The sequence below is a fragment of the Polypterus senegalus genome, chromosome 1 (assembly GCF_016835505.1).
Source record: "Polypterus senegalus isolate Bchr_013 chromosome 1, ASM1683550v1, whole genome shotgun sequence".
Lineage (NCBI taxonomy): Eukaryota > Metazoa > Chordata > Cladistia > Polypteriformes > Polypteridae > Polypterus > Polypterus senegalus.
Window position 1 is genome coordinate 253,046,962 of NC_053154.1, and position 21,081 is coordinate 253,068,042.

Genomic DNA, 21,081 nt, shown 5'->3' on the forward strand with positions numbered 1-21,081 from the left:
GGATTTTCACCTATCGCGGGGGGTTCTGGAACGCAACCCCCGCGATCGAGGAGGGATTACTGTACACAGGGCAATTTAGACCCATCAGCTTTGATCTAATGCAAACACGGAAGATGGTCTCACTTTGGAGCTAAATGTGAACACCTATATTATATGTGGGAGAAAATCTGTAAAACGTAAATAACATGTTGGCTTGAAAGGCTAAGTAACTTAATACTAAATGTCCTTTCAGACTGTCTAGATGGCAAAATTCAAATCTGTTTAAGTTCACAGGTCCATAGTTCACTTAGAAATGTGTTGCTTTATACTTATACGTAGTATGATCTGTGGGCCTGTTTTATAAAATATTTGGCAGAGTGGTGTCTGTCTCACTACTAACAGGTAGATTACCTAGATCTTTTGATATCTAGTGCATCTTTTAGTATCTACAATTTTTTTGTTCCTGTCTGTTGAAGGTATTTTTTATTCTTTTGATGTATAGCTAAATCCTTTGGAAAGGTGAGTATTTGGAGGCTTACCTTTATGTAACAACATGATAACATGCAACAAAGTGTAACTAGTTTCATGAACTCAGTGCCAAATTGCTCTTATGATATACTTCTTAAGTTTGTTACTGGAGTAGTTTGTCTGGTGGCACACATTTTACATAAAAGTAAAATATTAGGGATTCTGAACAATCTGCAAGTCAGCCTCAAATGTATCTGATCAAGATTCTGTTAGCATCATATATGCAGTATGTAGATGTGGTGAAAACCATGTTCAAGGACGAAGCATGGCACATCTACACGTAGACTGAATACAGCATCAGAAAACTTGTATCTTTTAGTTCTATGTTTTATATCTTTTTATAGGATCTGAATGATGAAATTTGCAAAGGATTTAATATGCTTCTTCATCAATTGAGAATTTTTAGTTAAAACAAGCATTGTGTACAATCAAGCATACCAACATGTTACTTTACGGAACTACTCTGCTGCAACAAATAACTTTCTTGTCTGCAAGAGCAGATATATCAATTTTCAATTAAGTAAAGAAATGTATTAATGAGTGGCTGAATATCACAGAATGTTTAACCATTTGGGCAAAAACTATAAAAACAAAAATAAATGTGAGCATAATAAATTACTGTTCTTCAACAACAATTATTTATTTCATGATGAAATTATTCAGTTAACATAGACATTGAGTTAACATATATGTATTTCTTGATTTTTCTACATTTTAGATGCTGCCAACAGTCTTTCTAACCCAGCTATTATTCCATACACTGATTTTTATAACCTAACATTGGACCATATTGACATAATGGAAGAGTACCACATATGGCAGTGTTATGGGAATTCTCATAGGTAAAAAAGCAATATTTACAATTTAAAAAAAAGGTTTAAATTTAAAAACTATATTGATAACTATTTTAACTTTCCAAAGAATGTTTATAGTTGCAATTTTAGTTCAGTTTTATATTAGTCCAATTTTAGTCTGTCTTCATTTCTTCAGTGATCTATATTTTAATCTTTTAAAGTATCACATTGAATCAGTAGCTCTCTCTGGTGGTAAATTACTGAAATAATGGCCTTTGCTGGAAGTTCTTGAATTTATTTTTATAAGCTGTGGTTTAATAGTCTAAAAGTTATATGTTGTTAAGGAATATTCCATTACATTTTTAATTGATGACCTAATTACAAATAATTTTTGTCTTCTTCATATGCAGTTAATGAGTTGTAAAATGCATATTTTTCATTTAATCTAAGCACAGCTTATAAAGATTAAACCAATAATACACTCGCTTGCCATAAAAATATATTACTGCTAATACTAGGCATGCTGTTCAAAAAGAAAGCAGGAAGTATATGAAGCATAATTGTTCATATGTTTTCTTTTAACTGAGCAAGTAAAAAAAGATATGTGAAAATAAGCTTTGTTTCAGTTAATCTAAGTTCATTCCAGAGATACAGAGATGTTTTTAGTTAGTATAGCAATGTCCTGCAATTTGTTTTCCTCATACAGTATCTATCTATCTATCTATCTATCTATCTATCTATCTATCTATCTATCTATCTATCTATCATCTAGATGTGTAAAACGTATACAGTAAATGCCTTGCTTCATTTTATGTCTTTTGTTCAGGAAAAGATACTCATGTTTCAGCTTAATATTGCAGTGCATAATACAAATAACATACCATATCAATTATAGTATATATTGGTTGTATATTTCAGATTTTCTTTCTGTCAGTTCCCATTTATTTTATCAATAGCGACAAAGAAGATGATAATTCAACGAGACTCAGAGCACCAGATGATCACAATTGCAAGAGTAAGTTAATGAAGTTATATTTAAAATTTTCTAGATGTTTCTAAATGTTTTTAATGTATACTTTTACTGTATATACAGTTAAAGATGCAATTTCCTGAGATTAGACAGATGTCATACCTTTCCTTATTTTTGTGAATTTATTTTGGCTGGATGATTCAATAAAAAGAAAAGTCAAAAGTTGTTGCAAACAGATTTGAAGAAACTAATAGCACCATCTTGGAGAAGTATATCATTCTGGGCCAAGGTTTGCTTCCTAAAATCTGCGCCATTAAATAAATCTGCTTATTGAATTCATTGTATTATAAGATTTTAAAAATGTGTCTGTGTGCCTATCTATGTCTCTGTCCAGATGCTATGTCTCCATCATTCCAAAAAATGGTGCATCACAGATATTTTAATAATAAAATACATTGCATTTATCATTTCAATAGATGGTGCATCACAAATATTAACACTGATTTTATGAATCCCATACCAAATGGCACATAACAGAGATATATGGATTGCATGGTGAACTGCAAATGTTAATATTCAGATCTATGTTTATTTCTTAGATCTTAACCTGTCTTAGACAGGTAGCACACCTAGTGAAACATAAGATATCATCTTTTCTAAACCCATGCTTACTGTCCCTTTTTTTTTTAAAGCAGTCCCAAAATTGTGGTCCTTTATTTCTTGTAGGAGATACAGAACTAGATGTGCATCATTATCTGTGGGTGGACTTCCCACACCTGTGGCAAATAAAGAAAAAAAAGCATATACAAACTTCAGAATACAGAACAATCCAATAGCCTTTTCAACTATTTAGCTCTTTGGTCAAACCATCCTCATGTAGTTAAAGAATATACTGTTTATTTTGTCTGCATCACATGCCATAGACCTAAAACTTTGGGCACTTTTGTGTGATGAGCCCTTAATGGGTCATACTGTAATTTATCTGAAAAAAATCAGTAGATTTGGTCATTTGTTTCAGCAAAGCCTTGTGGACAAAGTTTCCCGCCGACAAAGACCGGACATGAATTTACTATTCCTCAACATCAAAGTTAGAAGACAGCATTTAGTCAGTGATTCATTGGATGAGGTAATATTATTTTCTGGATTTTTTTTTTATTATTTTGGTGTTTTTTTTTATTAAATATTCATTGAAATTCAAATGTTAGATGCACTGTTAAATTTAATGTTTTGACACACCTGGTAAAAGAAAAATAAACTTTTTATATAGAGATTTAGCTTTAATTGATGGACCTTAAACAACTGAATCACATTTTGCTATTTTTCCCATTCAGATAACTAGAAAAAGAACTGACTTGAAGAAAAAACTAAAAGTGACTTTTGTTGGTGAAGCAGGCTTAGATATGGGTGGACTAACAAAGGAGTGGTTTCTGTTGCTTATAAGGCAGATTTTTCATACTGACTATGGTAAGACAGTTATTATTAGTTATTATATATGAATAATGTTACAGTAAAAATAATAGTTGTATTTCATTTAAATAAATGCAGCTCATGCATAATTATTTTCATATAGACTGTGAGATTTATCATTCTGAACATTTCCCTGAAACTTTTTAATCTCTGCACATTCCATGCCTTGTTTGCACAGGTCATATTCTTTACTGTTTTAACACATTGAATGTAGTGTTTAAAAAATTCATCTCATACTGATGACAGATAGAATTAGTCAGGGAGTGCAACTGATGGTGGCACCAACACTTGAATCATTGCCACATTACCTTTTGGACAGAAATAAAAATAATGCAGTCAACACGAAATTGTTTTTTCTACTGTATATACAGCTGTGAGAAAAGTTTATTAACCCTTAAGAATGTTCAAAATTCCTGCAACACTGACCCATAATATGTATGTTATCCAATAAAAATAATGCCGTCAACATGAAATTGTTTTTTCTACTGTATATACAGCTGTGAGAAAAGTTTATTAACCCTTAGGAATGTTCAAAATTCCTGCAACACTGACCCCTAATAGGTATGTTATCCAATCTCTGTTCAGTTCATAATAATAGACAAAGAGAGTAGAATTAAACAAATAGGGTGTAATAAAAATATTTCTCTATATACACAGCTGTAAGAAAGAACTATAAACATACTTCTTCATAAATGTATAGTTCAACATACCTGTATATACACATAATGAAACCTTATTACCAGGCTATCAAATGATTTAGGTGAATTGTCACATTTGGAGCACTGGACAATTTCAGTTTGCAATTATTTGTTCAAATGGATTCAAGGAGGGGATGGGGGAGGGTGACGTTCACATCACTCTTAATACCTGGTATTACCTCTTTGATATAAATTACTTAATGAAGTCATTAATTGGAACCATTTATTAAATTGTAGCCATCTACAAACCGGATTCCAAAAAAGTTGGGACACTAAACAAATTGTGAATAAAAACTGAATGCAATGATGTGGAGATGGCAAATGTCAATATTTTATTTGTAATAGAATGTAGATGACAGATCAAACGTTTAATCCGAGTAAATGTATCATTTTAAAGGAAAAATATGTTGATTCAAAATTTCATGGTGTCAACAAATCCCAAAGAAGTTGGGACAAGTAGCAATAAGAGGCTGGAAAAAGTAAATTTGAGCATAACGAAGAGCTGGAAGACCAATAAACACTAATTAGGTCAATTGGCAACATGATTGGGTATAAAAAGAGCTTCTCAGAGTGGCAGTGTCTCTCAGAAGCCAAGATGGGTAGAGGATCACCAATTCCCACAATGTTGCGCAGAAAAATAGTGGAGCAATATCAGAAAGGTGTTACCCAGCGAAAAATTGCAGACTTTGCATCTATCATCATCAACTGTGCATAACATCATCCGACGATTCAGAGAATCTGGAACAATCTCTGTGCGTAAGGGTCAAGACCGTAAAACCATACTGGATGCCCGTGATCTCCGGGCCCTTAAACGACACTGCACCACAAACAGGAATGCTACTGTAAAGGAAATCACAGAATGGGCTCAGGAATATTTCCAGAAACCATTGTCAGTGAACACAATCCACCGTGCCATCCGCCGTTGCCAGCTGAAACTCTACAGTACAAAGAAGAAGCCATTTCTAAGCAAGATCCACAAGCTCAGGCGTTTTCACTAGGCCAGGGATCATTAAAATGGAGTGTGGCAAAATGGAAGACTGTTCTGTTGTCAGACAAGTCACGATTCGAAGTTCTTTTTAGGAAATCTGGGACGCCATGTCATCCGGACCAAAGAGGACAAGGACAACCCAAGTTATCAACGCTCAGTTCAGAAGCCTGCATCTCTGATGGTATGGGGTTGCATGAGTGCATGTGGCATGGGCAGCTTGCATGTCTGGAAAGGCACCATCAATGCAGAAAAATATATTCAGGTTCTAGAACAACATATGCTCCCATCCAGACGTCATCTCTTTCAGGGAAGACCCTGCATTTTTCAACAAGATAATGCCAGACCACATTCTGCATCAATCACAACATCATGGCTGCGTAGGAGAAGGATCCGGGTACTGAAATGGCCAGTCTGCAGTCCAGATCTTTCACCTATAGAGGACAGGACATTTGGCGCATCATAAAGAGGAAGGTGCAACAAAGAAGGCCCAAGACGATTGAACAGTTAGAGGCCTGTATTAGACAAGAATGGGAGAGCATTCCTATTTCTAAACTTGAGAAACTGGTCTCCTCGGTCCCCAGACGTCTGTTGAGTGTTGTAAGAAGAAGGGGAGATGCCATACAGTGATGAAAATGGCCTTGTCCCAACTTTTTTGGGATTTGTTGACACCATGAAATTCTGAATCAACATATTTTTCCCTTAAAATGATACATTTTCTCAGTTTAAACTTTTGTTCCGTGATTTATGTTCTATTCTGAATAAAATATTAGAAGTTGGCACCTCCACATCATTGCATTCAGTTTTTATTCACGATTTGTATAGTGTCCCAACTTTTTTGGAATCCAGCTTGTATTACTTGCACTGACTCGGAGGAACCTTTGCACCTTGTAGTATGTTTGGAGGCTTACTGACATACAATGCTTACTTTTCCATTTTTGACATTCTTGTCACATTATTGTCCTGGGTTCCATTCCCAAATTTGGCGTGAAGTTTACATGGCCTTCCATGGCCTCTGTGTGAGTTTACCTGATTAGTCCTATTATTCTGCCACATCCCAAACAGGTGAAAGTTGGAGTGGTGATGCAAATTAAGGGTCTGTGGCTGTGCATGATTTCAGCCATAAAAATAGTGCAGTTCAGACTTGGTAGGTGTAGCTGATTGCTTGCGCACAAGGAAGCATGAACAGGTCAGGTGGTTTACTCAGTGACATATGTTAAGCAAAGCACCTGCACGCACAAAGAATAAAAAGGAGCCTGAGCTGCACAGAGAAAGGATTGAGAAAGAAAAGGAAAAGGAGAGTAAATCAGGCCAGGGAATTTTGGAAAGAACAAAGAGAAGGATCTGGGTAGCAAGCCAGTGCAGTTGTTAGGAAGCAAGGTAGTTGGTAGGCAACACAGTGAGCGAGAGGAATGGCACTCCACGAGCAGGTTGTTCCAGATCAGCACAGAGGAAGCAGGAATGGCCGATTCAATTTGTAGATCATCCTCATGGTGCCTAGTCTGAAGGGATGATGGAGCTTTGGGCACCCTAGCAGTGACTGACTGAGGTGACTGACACAGAATTCTGGGTAATGACTGGCCGCACTCGTCAACGATTTAGCCCCACTGAGAAGACCTAATGGGTCAAAGGAAGTGGCAAAAAGATAGAGAAACACTGTAGCTCACAGGAGAATAGAGAGAAAGAGATACCGATTGTATCCCTGTGATTTTAGACTCAATTTTAACCCTCGTTTGGTTTTATTATTATTTATCTTTTTATTAAATATTTTAACTCCCACAAAAAATTCTGGAATATAAATTAATTAGTTATGTAAAGAAGATTGATACATTGTGTTTTTTTCTATGGACACTGATTGTTGTTAATTGCTTTGAAATAAATGCACAATGTTGTTTGTGTCCTCATTGCAGCAGTCTATCCTCAGTTCATGACTGATAATGTCCCGGGAAATGGGTAACCATGTTGCTCCTTTGGGCTGAGCCCGGCTGGGCCCCGTGGTCAAAGGTCCAGCCACCAGGTGCTTGCCAGCGAGCCCCCTTCCCTGGGCCTAGCTCCAGGGTGGGGCCCCAGGTACCCTTTCCCAGGCAAGGGAAATGCCAATCCTTGATTTAAATCCATATGGGGTCTCAGGATCAAGTTAGTCTGGATCTTCACTTCAGATCTGTTTGCCTTGGGAAGCCCTACCAGGAGCTCTGAGGATCACTAGACCACGCAAGCCCTACCTAAGCAAGGCCTCAATCCAAGAAGGGCTATTCAGATACATGAAAAGAAATGTTTGATATACCAACTCAAAATGGAAAAGTACAGGCAAAAAAATGTAGCCGAACTCACCATACCTAGAAAACGTTTGTATAGCCACTGGTTGACAGAAATGTTTTTGAGCTTACAATACCTGAAACTGTGCTGAGAAGTCATAAGGCAGTTGTTCAATGTGTCACCCACCCCCTGTGAAATTCTCAAGATGATGAGATCCACCAATGTAAATTTTAAGGCAGACATGCACTTCATATGAAAGTCATGTAGTATACCACTGCACTTTTTGTACAAATTGATCCATCCATGGCAGCTAGCCAGTACAGACAGTCGTAAAGATTTACCATCATAGTGGAAAAACATGAGCCTTAGTGTAACTTTCCATGGGTCAGAAAACTTTGAAAACAAAAAAAGTGCCTGTGTATGCTTCAACAATCTTTTTTTTTTAGTTTTCTGATAGCTTTGTTTCAAATAGAGCACTGCAGGGTTGTGTGGTGTTGAGTTACTAACTTGCAGGTTAGGCTGGAAAAGTAAAATTTTAAATATTGGGATATGCATTTTCTACCATGGCAATGTCTACAAAAATGTCAAATATCTACAATATATACATACTGTATATTGTGAGAGTATCTGCAAATAGATCTTGATGGGGTATGTTATTTTTGCAATATCGCTGAGCCCTGGTTTCATAATCTTCAGTGTATATTCAGTAAAATTCTCTATTATCACCATCAAATGAGAATAACTGCACATTGGGGGCTTAAGCAGTAGAATTCAAAATAGTAAACATTCTCATGTCTGTTCCACTAGACTTATCTTCTGCAAAATGTGCATTCATTACACACCAGCTGTTTAAAATGTAAGAAAATTCTTTTTAAGTAATTTTTCTTTGCATATTTTATCTTAATAATTTAGCACCAAGCAACTCAAAATAAATTTTTAAGTGATGTAATTTGCATTTAAAAAATAAAATGCAAATTGATTCAAATCTGTGTAAGAAAAGTATGTTTTTTTAATACACAAAGTCTTTAATTAGCAAACACAGCATGTTTTGAATCTGGAATTTGGAAATGTCTTAAATTTTCAGGATTCAAGCTGCTACTATAGTACTACTGCAACGTCAGTGTCCCACACAAGAAGATAAAATGAACATTTCCAAAAAAAGAAAAGTAAACTATATATTATCAATCAATAACCATATAACAAGCACATATATTTTTTTAAATTGCAACATTCCCTTTATGAAGTATTTGTCTTTGTGAGGTAGGTAAGAAGATGGCATAGGCACAAATGTATTAAAAAAAATCTCTTATACAAAACATTTTCAAATGGAGATAAGTCGTAGCTGATTATTCCTTCTACTTTTGAAAACCCTGTAATAATTACCATCCTGCAAAGAGCTCCTGTATGAATGTAGCTTCTACAGGTTTTAGCTCTAGCACAACAGATCCTACTTTAGTCCCAACAATTTATAATAGAGGAAACGCTTCCTGTGTGTGGGGGGGGTGTGGGTGTGGGTGTAAGTGTGTGTGTGTTTTACCAGTTATCTCTTTATTTATGTTATAAAATGATTTTTTCATTATAATGCAGGCTTATTTCATATTGGGGCTCCTGCTGCATTCTGCTCAGTATCTTAAGTAAGCATAATTAAATATTCCCAGATTAAGCATAATGAAATTAGTGGTTCTGAAAAAAATGTCACTTTAGTATATGTGTATTCAGCAGTATAAAAGTTTATTTTTTCACATATTAAAGAAGAAGAGCAAGTGACTTTAAGCAGCTGTCTTAAGAATGGGCTGTGAAAACAAACAATATTTAATGCATGAGAAATTAATGATATTTGTATCAGAAATTAGTTGTGGGGTTTATATTCTGTTCTGCAATTAATGAAATCAAGTTACTACTCTTGTTATATTGCAGGTATGTTTACTTATCTTAAAGATTCATGTTGCCATTGGTTTAGCAGTTTGAAATGTGACAACTATTCTGAATTCCGATTGGTGGGAGCTGTATCCTTCAGGTCATTTGCATGTAATTTAATTTCACTACACTACATTATGGTTAATGTTTTCTTTAGTAGTCATTCAGCAGTACTGATATAACCAAATGTTTGATTTAAATTAAAACAAATAGGCTATTATTTAAAAATGTATTGATAGTTTTATTTTACTAATTTAGCTGTAAAATTTTTCAAATATATACTGTTCATCATTAAAGGTTAGTTAATTTTAATATTAGTGTTGAAGGAAGACTTCTTTTAAATCAAAAGAAAGTCATGGTATGCATTTATATATCTACTGCTTGTTGTAAATTACTTGATGGTGCATTTTTTTTTTAGGATTTACTTACTACAGTATTTAAAATAACAGTTGTCATTTAACTAAGTGAATATAAATAATTGATGCCCAAAAGCTTAAAAAACAATGTGGAACAGATACATTTATCAAACAGATGCAAATTGTATGCTGTGTAGAAACACAGTGGGACTGAGGAAAAGTAAAGTAATGCACATCAGCTTGTGAAAATGATTCCAAGAAGCAACACTTTAGCAATGTGTCAAAATGAGTTCATTAACAAGGTCAGACAAGGCAAAAGAAAACAAATGATATCTTTTTGACAGAGAATTTTTCATCATTTAATATATTTGCAGCCTAGTTTTTAGTGCAAGCAGGTTACACTGCTGAGATTTCTTTTTCTATTAAATTACTATTATGCATCTTATCTTTGTACAACTCTTCATCTGTTTACAGTTATCAAATTTAAATATTAATGGTGGTATCTATAGCATTTTAAATCAGAATATGGTTTTGCATACCTTTTCCATTTAGAGTTCTGTCATTCATTGATAGGCAAGCTCAGTAGTCTGTTCCACTATATACTGTACTGCATGTAAGGTGAAGTCAACACAAGGATAAGCCATTTATGTAGACGTTCACTAAAAATGCATTCTTCCTCTTGCTATATTAAACTAGAATTGGCTCTACGACTGTAACTTTGAGACTGTCTGATTAGTTCTATAGCAATATTGTGTAATCTGTTCTGTTTCATTTGATGAAATAGTATTTGCTGCTTGGATTTAAAACATATCCACCATTTGAAAAAAGTATGCTTTTGTGTAACCAGGTATGACTTTCTAGAATTGCTTTCTAAATTGCTAGAGTTCTTTATTTCAGATGAAAAACCTCTCACAGTTCCACTAGTACCATATTTACTCTTTATGTACTGTAGTATGAAACATTCCATCTATTGTAAAATACATATTTTTATTTCCATTCACATAGGAAACATTTAGAAATGTTTTTTTAGCCTTTAGAATCATTTTATATTTAAGTTATTCTTTAAATCTTTGTTAGTATTGTTTTTAACAGTATTTCAGTATGCATTTCAATTTAATCAAATTCATTATGTTAATTTCTATAGAAATTGTTAAACTTGCATTATTTACATGATATTATTTATCTGCTTTCTCAGTTTCTAGTGTTATTCAGAATTATGACAAGTTAATTCCCACCAAGAAAAAACATTACAAGTGTTTACATACAGAGTGTTTTGCAAATTGCTTAAGTTGAGAGCTCACTTGTTAAAACATAATGTTATGAATTTTAAAAGATCAGGAATAAATGAATAAACTGTTTAAAGAGACAAGAGTAAATATTTAATAAATCAGTGGAGTGCTAGCAATCATGACTTGAAAAACAACTTAAACCTCTCTTGTTGAAATAAAAATATAATTTGCTTGTAGCTATTACTTATGCCTAGAAGTCCCAAAAGGATGTGTTTTATTAAGATTTCTATCATTTAAATCTTTGCTGGTGTTAAAATAAGGAAAGCATTGTAATCTGTGTACAGTGATTTTTGCTAATTTTACTTAACAGTTAATTATTGCAGCTCATGGGCCTTGCTGTGTACAACAGCATCACGCTGGATATTCAGTTTCCTCCCTGCTGCTTCAAGAAGCTCCTGAGTCCTCCTATAGTGCCTTGTGATCAAAATGCTACTGTAGGAGTTGCTGCTCTATCTCTAGATGACTTGCATCAGGTCATGCCTGTACGTAAGTCGCTCAAAGCTAAATATAAACAATAAGCATGATAATATACAGGTCTAAGAATAGACCACCATAAGAATGCAGTAAAAAGAGGATAATGTTAATGTATAAATGACCTAAGTATATTCTGGAGGTTGGCACATTGACAGGAGTGCAGGTGTACAGATACAGGTATGAAGTGAGAATAGAGAGAGCAGAGTCCTAAAATCAGATGTTTAGTATTTCTGCAGGATGCGAGACACCAGGAATCTCAGTAGATACAAGGGTGAATGACCCCCTACTTAGAGCAAGAGAGAGGCCATCGTGGTAGGGTATGAGTTGAGAAGGTCTCCAGGAAAACGGAAAAAAGTGTGGGGTTTCTTCTTATAGTGGCAACCAAGTTTCCAGTAGGGAGCGACAGACAGGGAAAGTGTGAGGTTATGGACAGCTGGAAAGAGGCAACATGGAAAGGAAACACATAATATATGATTAAGACAGTAGACTGCATGTTGTGTTTTAACAATAACGACTGGTAAGAAGTCATCCATTCCCTTATATTGCATATGGTGGCAGTACAAAGTCCAGTGCAAGGAGGAGGACTGTGTGTTTTTTTAAGACAAGCATCCCAGAAGATTAGCCCTTTTAAAGGTACCTAGGGCTCAGAGATGCAAGGACGTTAGCACCAAGTAGGTAGAGTTCTAGTCTAGCCTCCATGTAGCTGAAATAGACCACTCTTTAACTCAGAAACAATTACATAGCTTGGTGATAAGTAAAACTGTGGTAGGGCAGAGGATCAGCTGAGTTTAGAGCCAGATAAAGAAACGAAGGATATCCTCATTGGTTGGAAAAAGGAACCCAAAGTTATGAGAAAGAGAAAGAGATTTGTTATGACTGGGCATGTGGGTAAGTAGGTAAGCCACTTCCAAACTCAGACAAAACCTGTATAGCTAAGCCCAATATGACAGCATGATTTTGTTTACTATTATTTCCTTTCTTATTTTGTGTTTATCCAATGTGTGTGTAATAAATGTACTATATTTGATATGTGTTCACTAATCTGCATTATTCCAGGTCTGGAGACATGCAACAAGAACACATTGCTGTTACAGTACTACATTTGTAGTGCTTATAACATTAATTATAAAATAAATATGACACTTCTGATTTTTGAAGTTCAGTGCTGATGTGAACAAGCTAGATGGAGCACAGGGAAGAATTTCTTATTCACATCATGAAAATCCAAATTCAATAATGTGGAATAGTATAAAAACTGCTATAAAGACACTTTAAAACAGTGAAAGTATGTTTTGTGTAAATAATACATGAGACAAGAGAAAGACAGAGAAATTACGTTAATAAGTAACATTAAAATATTCATGCTGTATTGTATATTTATTTGTAAACTGAAATATATTGGTTAAATTGAAGAGGATGTTAGTGTGCAAAATGAAATTTAATCCTGGCATATACAGTGTATTTAATTTAACTAAGTAAATTTAGCTTTTAACATGAAAGTGAGCTGTTGTAAAATTTCTGCTTTGTTTTTTAACCACTAGATGTCTCTACAGATTTTCTGTTTTTTCACTGTTGTCATACTGTCATACTTACTACTGATGTTAAGCAACAAAAATAAACAGTGCTTTGGTCTTAAGAAGCTGTGTAGAACTACAGAATATATTTTATTTTGTGGTATAATCACAGGTTAATTCTGATATACTTTTTCCACTGTAATGTATTAAAGATTGATAAAGAGTTTGTGTAATGAGGATAATAACATTAACATTAAGAGCCCCAAATGTTTTGTTTGAAGAAACAAAAAATATCAACAAAATGTTTACACACTTGACTCAATTGTGCATCTTTTATCAGTAAAGTAGATTATCTGATCTGAATAGTCAGACTAGGGCAACTTTAGAGTCCTGGATTTTAATCTGCTGCATTACCTTTGTGTTTTAACATTCTCCTTTTGTCTGCATGGGGTTTTCTCCAGATACAGTGGTTGTTCTGCCACATTCAAAAGACATGTGCATTAGATTAATTGGTAAATTTAAGCTGAGCCCATGTGTGTGTGTTTGTAAGTGCAATGAGCAATGGACTGCACCCCATCCTGGAACAGATTAAGCTGTTCTTGAATTAAACTGTACTTGATTAACTGATCTTAACAAGTGTCTGGACAAACTCTAAAATATAAATATCAATATATTATCAATGTGCAGTATCAATACTCGTATTTGTGTTAGATATAAGGCTGAAATGTTTCTGTTTCTGTAGATAATTACGTTTGAAGAGGTACAGGCGTCATAACATTATTTTCACATATTACAAATATGTGACTTGACATAGACTTGATTTGTATTTGCACACAGTGAAAAAAATCATAATAGTCTATAATTAATAAAATAAGTATAGCTTACAGCTCTTTAATCCCTGCAGTATGATTACTTCTTACAGTCTAGTGATTTTTAAAACAAATTCATTACTAATATATTAATAACAACAATAATTACAATAATTCTATAATTGTATGTGTGTGTGTGTGTTTTTTTTATATAGTATATTAAAGAAAGTGTAGGCTAAAATTCCTTCACAGTGATGTCACTTATAGGAAGGGTTTTGTTGCAGTCTTTGTAGCTAAAGATGGTGCAACTAGTTAATATCTGTAAGGGGAAAAATTAACTTTTCACATAGTGTAGGTTAATGTTGGATAATGTTGTATTCAAGAAACAATATAAAAAAGTCCTGAAAATATTCACTGAGAAAATTTACAATAATAGAGGAAATTGAGACAGGACAAATATTTTTCCATGGCACTTTAAGGTATATCAATGCAATCAAGTGGAAATTTGTTTTTAATGTGGCTTATACATTTTCTGTTTTTTTAACAAAACATATTGCATTTTGTAATTTATAGGAATTGGCTCATGGACTTGAAGAGCTCTTATCATATGAAGGAAATGTAGAAGATGATTTTTATTCAACTTTTCAAGTAAGTAATTGTAGTTGAGTCTGTTTCATACTCCCAAAATTAGGCAGCTACTGGAGAACAACACACAAGCAAAAGAATACCCTAAGTCCAATAAAGGTAATTTTACATCTTTAGTGAAAAATCTAATAAAAATAATGATAATAAAAAATTCAGGAAAATTTTCAGTACACACACAATTAAGGGCTCCTTCTCTATATTTTCATTTCTCTATGTTAGGCTTCAGTTAGATTCTGTAATTATACAATATTTTTGGTGTTATGTGGTACACATTACAGTTTGAAACTGTTTGCCCCATCCCCTATAAACTGCAAGACAGATCAAAAACTGACTAATTTTTCTACACGGTATGATAAGAAAATAAGCTAGAACATTCTATTTACCTGTTAGCTAAAGGCAGTGAATGAGGTTAGAACTTTCCATATTAGACAGTGCAATATTGTAAATAATGTTTCAGAGAAAGCAACACGTTTTTTCCAACTCTATTTTTATACAGAAAGATAATTGTAAGTACGGTAATCAACAAAAGTTGGGGCAACTGGGTGCATCAGTTTTCAAGGCTTAATTAACTTGTTTTGCTGCAGAAATTCTGCAGGATATTAACTCTTTACTCGTTCTCTTTTTGGTGTTACTCATAAAATTAAATTTTACATTTTTTTGGTAACCTATAACTGTTGCAGATTACAACTTACCTTTGTGCCATTTCAGGTAATTAACTGGACTTGAACTGCTTTAATTTAAGTAAAAAATAGAAAAATTGGATTGTTGTAAAACTTTTGACCAGTGATGTATAAATGTCCCAAAATAACTGACAAAGTGGTTAAAAATTCTTTCCAGTCTTGTCTTTGTATAATACTAGTGATGAACTAAAATGGTTTCTATATGTGAAAAGTATCAAAAATAAAGATCCTGACAAAATGCCTCTATTTACCATATTTCTCAAGCTAATGTAAGCATCATGCAATCCTTCAACAATAAAACTGAGGATGTTGTTATTCACCATATGTACATTTTTAGACGTTCTGTAAAAATCACCTCAATGTTTCCACACTGCCGCATGGATATTATGTATAATGACTCTACAAGTCAACATGTACACTTGTATGGTACTAACTACAGCACACACTCCGGGTGTATTATGCTAAGGTACTAAAAATTGCAAAACTAGCTATCCATTGCATCAGATTTACCCAAGGAGAAATCTGTTTATGTTTAATCACACTGTATTATACCCTTCAAAGGTGCTTGCAACTTTGTAATTATTGATGTTATTGGTAAAGTTGTTGAAGCAATTTTAAAACATTAGTCAATACTGTAGCACAATCTGGAATTTCAGTTCAGACAGAGGTATTATTTAGCTTGCTTACATGGGTGCATAAATTTTTTAGATATAAAGGATAATGGAAATTGTAGACATCAGAAACTTTTTGATCTTATGTTTAATATCCATTTGTAAAATTACATTTTTAAAACACAGATGTTCAATTCTGAGATGTATTTTAATACTGTAGTTCATTGGATCTCAAACTGCATGTGGCTACAGGTTTTTGTTCCAACCAAGTTTTTGTTTTATTTGACTCCTATGCTAATTAAGAAAGCTGTTATTTCCCAGTTTCTGTGTTTTGGAGTTTAAATAAAAATGAAAAAGCTGAGTTTTGTAAATTCTTATTGAACTGTATCAGGCACTTATTTATGTAACATGGGGATAATTTAACTTTTTTTTTTTTTCAACATCATCATGATTTACATTCTGCTTCCCAGGTGTTCTAGTTATTTAATCCATTATTACTAATGACCAAGTTGTGGGTCTGATGCTGAAACACTTTCAGCATTCAGTGTCATTTGTCCAGGTGCCTGCTCTGCTTGTTGTTAATAGTTATTATTAGGATACAATTAAAGGAGCAAACTACGCAGAAAAAGATACATTAATAGGAAAACAACAAAATATAATTAAACACTTAAAGTTAGAACAAAAATACAAATACTTGTAAATATCATATAAAAGTAAAAATCATACTGCTCTGCTTTTATGAATGCAGAAGAGAAGAGAAAAAAGACCAGCTAGTTAAATTAGATACATTAGAGGTAAAATGACTCAATAATTGTGAAACTGGTTTGAGCAAAAAACCTGCCATCACAGGGGATTCCCAACATTGAGTTTGAGAACCACTACTATGGGTCATTACATTTTTTTTGTATTTAGGGCAATGTTATTACATGTTAATAATGAAAAAAAATAGATTATTTACAAATCACAGTTATTCTCATTTTTTCTTGTTATTCTGCTTCTACTCAAAATATTCTGTTGTAAAGGGTGTGGCTGGTGTAGTTAGGAACTATAACAAATTGTATTGTACCATTAAAGACTGGAAAATCAAACCACTTGTCACAGAAAATATGGGAAATAAGTGATAAGTTTTACAAACTCATAAAAATTTCTCAGCATGCATTTTACATTTAATGTATTTCATCAGCTTTACAAAAACAAGAATGTCATATTGAGTATCATAATGATATCTTTATTATAATCAGGTTTATCAAGAAGAACTTGGACTAATAAAGTCCTACAACCTTAAAGCTGGTGGTGACCGAATACCAGTAACCAATCAAAACAGAAAAGGTATGTGTGTTATTGTCTGGATGAAAATTCAGGTGCTAACAAATATATAGGATAAACTAGTTAATGTATATTTTTTAATGCAGTAGATACTACTGTTCAAGCAGCAAATGAAGTTCAATACAGACTTACATACTTTTTTCTTTTATTTTCCTGATAGAGGTGATATTTATGTTTAACTGATGTGTATTGTTGTCCAGAGTAGCCCCTAATTAGACAGTTCCTTATATCAGCAGAAATGAGAACTTGCGTCTGTTATCCGGAAGATTAAGTATTGCCATTTTCAGTTAAAGGAAATTTTACAGAAACATTGAAATATAGAAGCTTATAAATATATTGCAAATGATAATTTCTAATATTGCCTGTAAATCTAGAGTGCTGATGCTACAAAAGAAAATGTAATTGAGAATGAATGCAACAGAATAACAGGAACTGCAATGTCAGTAGAAATGTAATTACTTGACGAAACGGGCTTTTGTCACCTTTCCAGACGGTAACAAAATCATTGAAGGGCAGAATGAAATGCTGTATACATTTATGTATTAATTCTCTTGTAGAATGCCTACTATTTCAAGTGTGATATGTCTTTAATTAGTAAGAGTACTGTATTTTCATTTTTCAGAATATGTTCAACTGTATGTTGATTTTCTCCTGAACAAATCTGTATACAAGCAATTTGCAGCATTCTATTATGGATTTCATAGTGTATGTACCTCGGATGCTCTCATGGTATGTACTTATATTAATATCATATGCCATACTTATGTTGGAATCTGTTTTATATTCTAATCGAAACTTATTATGATCATCATAATTGTTCATTTGCGTTTATCCAGAACAACTTAGAGTGCCATTATTCATGATAATTTTTTACATATACTTTTTTACCAATGTTGCTTTTCTAGCACATCTCACTGCCAGTGGTAATGCACAAGTTATAATCCAGGTTGCCTTGTTAGGTATATTTACACCAAATATTTTATCAGAGTTAAAAGCTACTGGACTATTGGGTCCTGATAGTGTAATTATTTCTTCTTGAGAGTTCAGTCCAGATCATTACAATGTGGTAGATAATATTAAAAAACAGTCACACATCAGTGTTTTTACAGCAGATTCCCTAAAAGAGAAAAATATGTAGTATACAGTAAGTGCATACTATAAATAATATATAATGATTCTGAAAAGAGACCAAATCAATAACTGATTAATGCAACCTATGTATGCTATTTATGAAATTTTTACTGGCCTCTGTATCTGTCACAACAAATTACCTCCACATCTATAGTGTTCTTTTTTGCACAGGTTTTCTCATGTTTTTTGTGAGTCCGTTACGAGAGAGCATATACAGTATAATAAAAAAAAACAGTATTCATTAAAGGTAAACAAAAAATATATTTTACATTGATTGGATAACAGCTCTGTTTTTGAGTTCTGCAAAGGGGAAATCACCAGTGTTTAGGGATAAGGTAAGAAGTAGGAGCACCACTCTTGCCAAACAAACCCCTTTGTGTTCAAAGACTAACATTAAATCAAATGGTGATTTTTTCATTAATGTAATTGGTCTGAATCACTTTTCATTGTTTTAAAGATGTATTATTTTTCAGTTTTTCAATGGAGAAGCTAATTGAAAAAAGTATATATAGTGCCCGTGTTAAGCTGTCAAACTTGCTCAGGGTGTATATGGCTCATGCTATAGTGTGAATAAAGCTTTTCTCATTTTGTACAATGTAATGCAGCCTGTTTTGATTCCAGGTATTTTAATATTCTCTGTTAATATTTGTACTTGATTTTAATTTTCATTTTTGTTTTGGACTTTTCATACATTTCTACTGTTATTTATTACCATTTTTGTCACTGGTTTTTGGATTCTGATTTTGTTAACATATGAAACTACATGGTTAGTAATGATCTCATTGCCACCAACCACTTTACTGGAAGTTGCAGTGCATGATATTAAATATGTGTTTGTGTCTACCAGGAGATGAAAAACTTGTGATCATGGCAAGCAAGATTTGAAATCAGTAGGACTATTGAAAATTTTGTGAACTTAATTCCAATACATAACTCAAACCGGTTGTATAAATCTGACAACATTTTTTGAAGATTAAAATCAAAAAGAGGTAATTAGCACGCATTGAGATTTATTTGTGTATTATTTCTGGACATTGTATCACCATCTTAAATACACCATACATAGTTTAGTATAAGGAGGTGTCACATATTCTTAAAACTTTGAAAGATTGCCGCTTGATTTTATAACAAGCTTTCACAGTGTCTGTTAGAGATTGGTCACCTGCTAACACTGGACTGGTAAAATCAATGACATAGCCCAGAGGATTTCACATATAGTCCTGGGGGACAAGTGGTTACAAGTTTTTGTTCCATCCAGTTTCTCCACTAATTGATCTCATTGTTTAATTCAAAGTTCTTTTTTCTTATTCTGCATTAACAAAACACAGTAGTGTAAAATTTACATTTATGAAAAATGTACAAATATGTATATTATTGCCATAGCTTTAAATATTTAACTTTTTTGTTATTTTCCTAGCAATTCACCCTTTTTCTGTGCAATTTCGCTCTCTTATTTGTATCCTAATAATGACAGTTAATGACAAGCAGATTGAACACTAGGGTAAATGGCACTGAATATTAAAGGCTGCAGCTACTTGAGTGCACAACCACTAGCATTCTCATTGACCATGAAGATGCACTTGTAGTATTGTCTTTTTCTTTATTATTCAGTAAGTAAAATTAATATTATAGATATATTTTTCCATTATACATTTTATAACTGATACATTTTATCACATTACTATAGTCCCTAGGTTTACTGCTTAAAATAATGTGTTTTCATAGTTCAGTTAAAACTGGGTAAGTTTAAAAAATTTTTAATAAAGATTTATGTTGATTATACTGTTAACCTAATTGATATGGTGGAGAATGAAATGTTGTGTGGCCGGCTTGTAAGCATTAATTTTCTTAGGAACTCACAATACGAACACAATATGAATATATCGCCTACTATAACTTTGCCTCATTCTTTGTAATTGTGGCCATGTTTGATTTCCCTTTTTACTTTCTCGTATAGAGAAAGTATGGGAATCATGAAAAAATTTGACCTTGAAATTTTGATGAATCTTGATGTTTTAGACCTTCCTGAGACCATTATGACTGTCTGTGTGTCAGTGTATAAACACAATAACTCGGAAACGCTTTGACCTAGGTCAATGAGATTTTGTACACCTGCTTTATATCATAAGCAAGGCCACTTCCAGTTTTAGCTGAATACTTTTGTGAATTTTCAAGTAAACTATGGTTATAATTACAGACAGATGGTTCAAATTTTGTGTAGATATTTATAATAATAAAAAGCAAACAGTTATGAAATTTGAGAAAAATTACTCAACCGGAAGGAGTATTTTATTTAAACAACCATCCAAATATTTTGTATAATGGAAATATAACTGTGTACACAATATTAAAAACTTATTGAATATAATGCATATTCTTTCAATAGCTGTTATTAATTTTATTTTGATCTATACATTATCAGTTTAACAATAACAGGTAAACATTAAACATGCCATGTAAATATAAAGATGTAATGGGAACAATAAGCTGATGCGTCTACGTCATGTTCCTGGTAGTACATTTAAGTTTATGATTTTTTTTTAATTCCGCCATCATTATTCTGATTAAATGTAGCTAAATGTAGTTTTACCTATAGCAATTTAGCCAACAAATCTATAGTAATAAAAGGCAAAGCCCTCACTGACTGACTGA

At 33.2% G+C, this 21,081-nt stretch overlaps 1 protein-coding gene across 3 annotated transcripts in view; it reads left to right on the plus strand.

Moving 5' to 3' along the window:
• Positions 1 to 21,081, plus strand: part of hectd2 (HECT domain containing 2) — a 177,413-nt gene that overhangs the window by 131,911 nt on the left and 24,421 nt on the right. For all 3 annotated transcript variants that reach the window (XM_039771949.1, XM_039771940.1, XM_039771957.1), the window contains 9 exons: positions 1,226 to 1,349; positions 2,220 to 2,316; positions 3,290 to 3,397; positions 3,603 to 3,735; positions 9,595 to 9,683; positions 11,563 to 11,721; positions 14,610 to 14,684; positions 17,214 to 17,301; positions 17,921 to 18,027. In XM_039771949.1, the coding sequence (XP_039627883.1) occupies positions 1,226 to 1,349; positions 2,220 to 2,316; positions 3,290 to 3,397; positions 3,603 to 3,735; positions 9,595 to 9,683; positions 11,563 to 11,721; positions 14,610 to 14,684; positions 17,214 to 17,301; positions 17,921 to 18,027 (980 nt within the window). The remainder of the gene's footprint in view (positions 1 to 1,225; positions 1,350 to 2,219; positions 2,317 to 3,289; positions 3,398 to 3,602; positions 3,736 to 9,594; positions 9,684 to 11,562; positions 11,722 to 14,609; positions 14,685 to 17,213; positions 17,302 to 17,920; positions 18,028 to 21,081) is intronic.